This window comes from Lathyrus oleraceus, chromosome 7, assembly GCF_024323335.1.
Source record: "Lathyrus oleraceus cultivar Zhongwan6 chromosome 7, CAAS_Psat_ZW6_1.0, whole genome shotgun sequence".
NCBI classification, from domain to species: domain Eukaryota; kingdom Viridiplantae; phylum Streptophyta; class Magnoliopsida; order Fabales; family Fabaceae; genus Lathyrus; species Lathyrus oleraceus.
Window position 1 is genome coordinate 240269631 of NC_066585.1, and position 9650 is coordinate 240279280.

The 9650-nt window shown below is 36.7% G+C and overlaps 1 protein-coding gene across 1 annotated transcript; it reads right to left on the reverse strand.

The window, feature by feature from the left end:
• Positions 1-242: 242 nt before the first annotated feature.
• LOC127103179 (uncharacterized) lies at positions 243-8606 on the reverse strand. Its single transcript, XM_051040456.1, has 2 exons — positions 7798-8606; positions 243-252 (listed from the first exon to the last, which is right to left on the reverse strand). Exons 1-2 carry the CDS (start codon positions 8604-8606, stop codon positions 243-245), a joined length of 819 nt encoding a protein of 272 aa, XP_050896413.1.
• Positions 8607-9650: the final 1044 nt, after the last annotated feature.

The following is a 9650-nucleotide window of genomic DNA, read 5'->3' on the forward strand; positions in this document are numbered from 1 at the left end:
TTCATGTTGCTTTTGCAACTCCGAGTTCATGGTAGCTAGCATGAGGCAAGAAGATTCATTGGCATCATCGACATGCTTCTTATAAGCACCTTTTTCCACCTTAGGTGCAAAACAAGGAGGTTCCTCTTCAGGAACAGGTTCCTCTAAGACATACAGATTTCGGTTCCAATTCAGAAAATTTGTCCCAGACAATTTTTCCTTATCAAGGATTGATCGCAAAATTTTGTTAGAGGTATTTTTTGTCATGGTAATCTACATGAAAAATATGAAAGTATAAGTATCATTAAAATAAAATATTCAATTAGGCCTTTAATTAAATATCCTCATACTATTTTACTCAAAACAAATGACCCTCACCATTTGATTCGGAAAATCCCGTTGGAAGATTTTCTAGTGGGTTGAGATCCACATTTCACTCTATTTTAAATCCACGTAGGCGAATTACACAAAACTAGGTTATTTAGGTAGGAACTCCTTTCAATTGTATCTAATACAACTCTTAAATATTTTAGTTGAGTGAATAACTCCTTATTCCAATCCATCATATGGATCATTTTCAACTCTTGCTTCTAAACATATATAATCTTATTATAATTTGTTTAGTTAAGTCTGACCCATTGGTTTAGCAATTGGATATTACAATCATCCCATCGCACCTTACTAATATAGAACATGCACCTCGCGTAGGCGAAACCTACATTATTCGATATTAGTCTTAATGAGTACTAAAACTTGGAAAGCATAAACTTAATATTTAATTTGAGGGTATTTGTAATTATTTTGATCTCACCGGATTATTAATCATATAAATCGTCTCTCACATGCATCAACATACATTAACATGCATCAACATGCATCAACATACATAAAAATATGAAACAGTTATGACCCCTAGCACAATTGTTCTTCCAAGCCAATGAGAGAACCTAAGCTAACCTAATAACAATCTAAGATTCTCCAAGAAAGATCTTCAAGGTTGTCCTCCTTTGATATTGTATTCTTCTCTTTCTTCATAACATTACATTTCATAAAAGAAACTCGTTTTACATACGAGGGAGTGAGATGAGAAAAGAAGTTACATTAAGAGATTAAAAGAGAGGCACGACACGCAGGCAGTATTTTAAAATCCAAAAAACAAAATAAAGGAAAACTAAGGTCATAACTGATCACCACAAGACAATAATAATAAACACAGTATTATTATTAATTTAAATTCTGTAAATTAAATAAACCAAATTAAATTTTGGCGATTGATAACACTATGCAAAGTTAGTCGGGGGTTCTGCTGCCCGGTCAACGAACGTTGTTTTTAATGAACAATTCATTTGAAATCGACGTTGTTTTTCGCATCAACACTTGATACTTTAAAGCACAAATCTTGTGCAGTCATAACCCTAATCGCATAACTCTTTGACAACACAACCCTTGTACCATCATGAACCCTAATGCATCAATTTCATAATGTCAAACACACCTAGATTGATAATTCAGTATGATTGATTAACATGTCATTGCTTCACCATACAAATGTCGTATTCCAAAGCAAATAACCATTGATCGCTCAAAGGAATAACAATCATTAAGTGTTTGAATGAACGAAATAGAAACAATATATCATATATACCATATTTTGCATAAGAATTACTTATATCATATATATAAATTGATCAACCTCATTTGTGTAATCTATGGACGATCGATGTATGACTGCTTCACCATACTAACATCGGATTCTGAAGCATAGTCAACATCAATCATCCAAATCGTACACACATGATGTCAAATTTAATTACTCGTTTATTATTTAATTTATTTTGTATTTTAATCATATTAATACAGAAAATATAGAAAATAGGAAGTAATCAGATGCATGGCTTCGTAAGTGGCTCTGATACCTGTCGCTACCGGGATTTCACGATAACGGGACTAAAGAGATGTCAAAGAGAGGCAAAGTCAGAAGAGTCGTCACCGAATTTTATTTAGTTTACCTTTATTGGAGAGGAGAGGGGAAATAGTCGATAAAACCCTCGGAAAGGAGACGCGCACGGGAAGCTCTAAAAGAGAATAAGGAATCGGTCTCGCAACCGAGATTTGGGTTCGGAAGTCGGTTACGTAAGGGGAAGTTATTATCACCCCTTACATCCATGGTACTCAATGGGAACCAGAATAATCAGAGTAAGGGTAGGAATACTCCATTCTTACTCATTCTCCATCACTTAAGGCTCGTGGTGCACAATAATAATTGTAATTATTAAATGTTTTGAATTTGACTATGAAAATGTCACTTGACGTTGAATCAAGGGTTTGTTTTATTTGATTATGAAATTTGGCTTATGCAACATGAATGCAAAGTAACCAATAAGAAATTAAAGGGTCTCATTGTATGGTAGCCCAAGAGAAAGCCTTTTGTGTGCAAAAGTGACCTAAGCTAAACAAAGGATAATGGTCTTACAAACATGTCCTCCTAAGATGATGCCATCATGTCATTCTTACAACATGCATGTACGTTACGAATAAAATCCAACATTTACAAAGTGTCACAAAGAGTAATGAAAAGGCCTCCAAGCAAAGGTCCTAAGGTGAAATCCTCTATGTCCAAGTTGATTAAGAGTGAAGTGAATATTTTTTGTATTATCATTTTATCATGTTCTTGTTGTTTTTAATGTTTGATGACAATAAAATAAATAACAAGTAAATAAACATGCATGATGAATTTGTACAATGATGATGATGAGTACTTGAATGTAAATTACAAGGTAATGACATAAAAGTAAATTATAAGATAAAGAATAACAATATTACAATAATAATGATTAGTGGATATAAATGATATAAAACAAATAATAAGTCAATAATACCAAAATCATAATAAGAAAGGTTAATGATAAACAAAGTTAATGAAGTATAATTAGTGGTTAGTAACATGTACAAAAATGAATATTTTGAGGATTATTTTTCATAGATCAAAAAGACTCAAAATATGACACATTAAGGGATAGCTTATCATTGATGCAAAATATTGAAGATGATTAAAAAATCAACTAACAATAGATTTGTAACAAATAAAGTAATGCAACCTTAAGTCCAACTATTAGTATTTTAACAGATTATGATTTGTTTTGTTCTTTTGTTTTCATTCCTCTTTTATTTAGCAAGATAGTAAGATAGTAAATAAATTAGCATAATGTAAATGATATATATAGTTAGATAACAATAAACATAAACATAGAGTAATTGAAATAAAGTAAACAATAAAATAAATTGCAAGAAAGTAAAGTGCAATAATGTAAATGTTAGGAGTTAGTAGATAATGAACATAAACATAAAGTAAATAAAATAAAATGAACAATAAAATAAATTGCAAGGAATTAAAGTGCAATAATGTAAATGTTAGGAGTTAGTAGATAATGAACATAAACATAAAGTAAATGAAATAAAATGAACAATAAAATAAATTGCAAGAAATTAAAGTGCAATAATATAAATGTTAGGAGTTAGTAGTTAGTGGTTAGTAGAATAACAATAAGAAAATGGTTTCCTTTATGCATCAAATGACTCAAATATGGTTGAAATAGAGGCAATCTATCAATGACTCAAAGTATCATGAATGATCTAATGATCAATCATTAATAGGTTTGAAATATTGAAGATTTAATCAACCCTAAACAACCATGGTCATGATCTAATAGACCTCATTAACCAAACAAATGTAACAACAAATCAATAATAAAAGTAAATAATAACAAACACAAAGCAACCACAAAAAGGTGAACAAAAAGATCATAAGAGTAAAAAATCTCAAAAAAAAATGTGTAAACCAAAGTTAATCATTTTTGCAAGCTTGAATCTAAACCATCTCAAAAGATCAACCAAGAACAAGCAATCATTTTTAATCAAAAAAACAGAACCAAAAAGTTAAAAAGTTTAAGCTAAAATCATTACCCAAAAAATGTGGAAAAAAAGTTAGGTTGAAATGGTGTTGAACTTGAATGTGAAGCAAGGGGTTTGGGATGAAAATATTTATGGTGAAAGCTTAGTAAAGGGGCTGAGTTATAAGTGTTAGAGAGTGAGAAATTTTGAGGAAAAAATGTGAAATTAAAAAAAAAGTTGGTGGGGGTGACTTTTGGGAGAGAAAGAATTTTTTGTTTTGATTTAGGTTTGGAGAAGAGGGGGTTGGATGATATTTTTTCCGAATTTTTGGGGGCTAGAAAGCATGAAAAATGAGGGGGAATAGTGCATCTATTTATAGGGAAAGTAAATGGGTAAGTGGGGGGAACCAAATGCATTTTGTGCAACAAAAAAAGACCTACTGCTGCTGTTTCTGCAGTGGAAATCGATTTACCCAATTGGGGAAATCGATTTCCCTATTTTTATTTTAAGTGTAAAATCTACGCCTTGAGTTCATGCAATATGCCTTTGGTTATGAATGTTAATGTAATTATGGTGATGGAGCAATGAATGTATGTATGTGTAATAGGATCATAAATCAGATGAAAGTTGTTTGGGGGTAGGGTCAATTTTGGGGTATGACAGCTGCCCCTATTTAATTTTCTCGGACCTGAATATATGGATAGCGACGACTTCCAATGTGTTTAAGGTAAGAGAGGATTAAATACTAATGGGAGTAACCAGAAATTTGTCTTGCCGGAGAATGTTAGAATTTGTTGGGGATTATGTGTGGTTATGATGATTATGCATGCAATGTGATGTATGCACCCTAAGTATCTTCTTAATGAGAAAACTTTGATGTCAAAATCCCAAGAAAAAAATTAAGGGAATAAAACTTCACTAGGGAATGAGAACAATGGTGATCGCTCCTGTCAACGGCCAGGGAAAAACAACATGGTGTTTCTTAGCAACGACTGGAACACCTAACATGTATTAGAGGTCAAACAAACGAATTCAGTGATGATTCTTAGAAATGGCTAGAATACCCGACTTAGTGGGGATGATAAATGATTTCAAATGATGATGTATGGTGACGGATGTACCATTTAAACCGGTTGGGGAGAAAAGACAAGGTACGGTGATGATTCCTAGTGACAGCTAGAATACCCGACTCTTGAGGGAAAAAGGGGTTGTTCAATGGTGATTCTTAGCAACGGCTAGAATACTCGACTCGGCTGAAGATACAAATTTTCATGACGGTACAGTGATGATCCTTACCGACGGCTAGAATACCTGAAATTCGCCAGAAAGATCAAACAGTTCAATGACGATTCTTAGCAACGGCTAGAATACCTGACTCTACTGAGGAGAATGCAGATGTCAAGTGATGATTCCTAACAATGGCTGGAGTACCTGACATCTACTGGAGAAAATGAATTCAAGGATGATTCTCGACTATGAATGTCTGACTCGGTTGGGGAATGAGCCCAAAAGGCCTCTAGTTTGAAAAATGACAATTCAGTGACGATTCTTAACAAAGGCTAAGAATACCTAACTCTGCGGGGAAAAGGAAAAATATGTTGATGACTTTCTAGGGATAGAAGAAGTACAATGATGTTTGTCAGCAATGGCTAGAATGCCTGAATCCTCTAGGGAAACCTGACAATGAAACGAAACAGCTTAGCAACGATTCCCAACAACGACTGGAATACGTGGTTGTGCTTGGGAAATGTTTTGAGGATGAACATTGATTTTATTGGGGAAAATTCCTAACAACGGTTGGAAAATTCAGAACTCTAACGAGTTAATTTGAGTAAGTTAAGGAGATACTTATGATGTGATATTATGTATGCCAATGCGTGTTTAGGCTTTCATGGGGAATATATGAAATGCAGGGTTTGCAAGTTATGCCAAGTATGTTTGGGCTTTGCGGAGGAGTGTATTTGGGGAATGCCAATTATGATTGGGATTAAAAAGGGTGATTGGGGGAAGTGTACTGACTTTCTGATACTTGAGAAATTGGAGCTCGACGTCCAAGGAAGCGCTGAATGTAATGTTTGAGAATTCCTACTGGGGGGAGAAATGATTGGCCAATTCCAAGGGACTGTGTGACACCCTCGAGTTGGAAATTCCAAATGCGTTTTGGTTACCTTTAGCAAATTTCGAAAAGAAATGTAATTCGATGTTGTCTCCCTTATAGTTTTTTTTAAAAGGGTCTTTTAATCGAAAACTTCCAATGTAATATTATTTAGGAAAAAGTCATATTTCGCAGACAAAGCAAGAAAAGCAAAAATATGGAACACATGTGAGGGAACTGATTTTATTGATAAGTGGTCCCCCCCAAAAATGGGGATTTTGTACAAAGGAAGCAATTCCTAAAAGAGGTGATTACGAAAAGAAAACGATAATTGTAATGGAAATGAAACATCTCGAATTTCCACCAAATTCCAACTCTGTTATAGCCTTTATGACTTTGGTCACCCTTTGATCTTTCTTTTTGAAGGAGGGTGATAGGATTGACTTTCTAGGGGACCCACATAATTGACTCGTCAAGGAATGAAGAAGGATTCCTTGCGGGATGCAACCTCTTGCTCTTATTAAATCCCTAATTTTTGCCTAGACCGCCCTTTCGGGTTTTCAGTCTACCGGAATCCCTAATTTTCGCATAAGTTGCCCTTTCAGGTTTTCAACATATCGGGCTTTCTCTTTTCTTTTTATTATATATATATTTTTTAAGCATAGTATTTTTTGACTGCATTCGCATTTACCAGGGATGGAAGATCTTCACCATCCATAGTTGCAAAGATCAAGGCTCCTCCGGAGAAGACCTTTCTTACAACATACGGGCCTTCACAGTTTAGAGGTCATTTTCCCCTTGGGTCAGTATGGATTGGAAGAATCTTCTTCAATACGAGGTCTCCGGCCTTTAGGCTGCGGGGGAAAAGCTTTTTGTCATGTGCCCTCTTGATACGCTTTTGATAGAGTTGGCCATGGCAGATGGCTGCTAAGCGCTTCTCATCAATGAGGTTTAGTTGGTCAAATAGAGCTTGTACCCAATTAGAATCATCAAGCTTAACATCTGTCAAAATCCTTAAGGAATGGATCTCTACTTCGACTGGCAAGACTGCATCCATGCCATACACATGGGAGAAGGTATTTTCCCCAGTGGAAGTGCGTACGGAAGTACGATAGCCGTGTAATGTGAATGGGAGCATTTCGTACAAATCTTTGTAGGTTTCCACCCTCTTTTGCACGATCTTCTTGATGTTTTTGTTAGCTTCCTCAACAGCTCCATTCATCTTAGGCCTATAAGGCGATGAGTTGTGGTGGTCGATCTTGAAATTTTGGCATAGCTCTTTCATCATTTTATTATTGACGTTAGATCTATTATCAGTAATGATCTTGTTGGGGACCCCATCACGACATATAATTTATTTCCTGAGGAATCGAGTCACCACTTGTCTGGTAACATTGGCGTACGAGGCTGCTTCTACCCATTTTATGAAATAGTCAATGGCTACAAGGATGAAGCGGTGTCCATTCGAGGCAGTTGGCTCTATGCTTCTGATCACGTCAATGCCCCACATGGCGAAAGCCCAAGGTGATGTTAGGACATTGAGAGGCGTTGGCGACACATGGATCTTATCGGCGTAGCTCTGGCACTTGTGGCAGGTTTGGACGTGGCGATGACAGTCAATTTCCATAATCATCCAGTAGTATCCGGCCCTTAAAATTTTCTTTACCATAATGCTTCCACTAGCATGCGTCCCAAAGGACCCTTCATGAATTTCCATTATAATATGGTTTGCTTCTTGCTTGTTCACACATCTAAGCAAAAACGAATCATAATTTCTCTTGTATAATACCCCTCCACTTAAGAAGAATTTGGATGATAGTTTTTGAAGATACTTCTTGTCGATGATGGACGCGTCCGCAGTGTACTCTTGGATCTCTAAGAATTTCATGATGTCATAGAACCAAGGATGACCGTCAGCTTCGTCTTCTGCTGCCAGACAGTAAGCAGGTTCGTCCAAGTCGTTCAGGTGAAAGGACGGTGCTTCATTCTTCCACTTAACTTTAAACATGGGCGCCAAAGTTTCCAAAGCGTCAGCTAGCTGATTCTCTTCTCGAGGGATGTGGTGGAATATAATTTCATCGAAGTAGGGGACTAGTTTCAAGACATGCTCTTTGTAAGGAATGAGATTTTGATCTCTAGTATCCCAATCTCCTTTGACTTTGATGATTACCAAGGTTGAATCTCCATAGACTTCCAGGATTTTGATTCTAAGATCGGTAGCAGCTTCAATACCAAAGATACAAGCCTCGTATTTGGCCATATTGTTTGTACATTCAAAACATAATCGGGCGGTGAATGGGAGGTGGAAATTAGTTGGAGAAGTGATTACTGCCCCAACGCCATTGCCATGAGCATTAGAAGCTGCATCAAAAACCATGGTCCATCGGGATCCAGGCTCGGGTCCTTCCTCGGGACCGGGGATGTTGCAATCCTTAATCAACATGATATCCTTGTCGGGGAATTCAAAATGCATAGACTGATAGTCCTTCAAGGGATGTTGTGCAAGATAATCAGACAATATACTCCCTTTGATGGCCTTTTGAGTGACATGTTGGATATCGTACTCGGTTAAAGCCATTTGCCATCGGGCTACTCTATTGGTTAGAGTTGGATTCTCAAAGATGTATTTGACAGGATCCATCTTAGATATCAACAATGTCGTATGAGTGAGCATGTACTCTCTTAAACGTTTGGCAGCCCATGCTAGTGCGCAACAAGTCTTTTCAAGCATCGAATACATACTCTCGCAATCAGTGAACTTCTTGCTCAAGTAGTATATTGTATGCTCTTTTCTACCAGTCTCGTCATGTTGGTCGAGGACACAACCCATAGATCCTTCGAGAACGGTGAGATACATGATTAATGGTCTACCAGGTACAGGAGGCATCAACACAGGAGGTTCTTGCAAATACTCCTTTATTTTCTCAAATGCGTCTTGGCAATCATCATTCCAAATGATGGCTTGATCCTTTCAAAGAAGTTTGAAGATTGGATCACAAGTGGCAGTGAGGTGAGATATGAACCTAGAAATATGGTTCAATCTACCTAAGAATCCTCGGACTTCCTTCTCGGTTTTGGGTGCAGGCATATCTTGTATGGCCTTTACTTTCTCGGGATCTACTTCGATGCCACGTTGACTGACGATAAAACCTAGCAATTTTCCGGATCTTACCCCAAATGTGCATTTGTTGGGATTATGCCTCAATTTTAATTTCCTCATCCTCTCAAACAGCTTTTCTAGATTGACAAGGTGTTCCTCTTCGGTTTGAGACTTGGCTATCATGTCGTCAACGTAGACCTCAATCTCTTTATGGATCATATCATGAAAGAGAGTGACCATGGCTCGTTGGTATGTGCGCCGGTATTCTTCAATCCAAAAGGCATCGCCTTGTAGCAGAAGGTGCCCCGTGGTGTTATGAAAGTGGTTTCTCTATATCTTCTTGAGCCATGCGGATCTGGTTATAACCGGAGAAACCATCCATAAAAGATAAAACAGAGAACTGAGCGATATTATCTACTAACACATCAATGTGTGGTAGTGGAAAGTCATCTTTGAGACTTGCTCTATTTAGATCTCTATAATCTATGTACATTATTACTTTTCCATCCTTCTTAGGTACATGCACAATGTTAGCTATCCATTGAGGATAATGGGAGACCGTTAGGAAGCCTGCGTTGAGCTGCT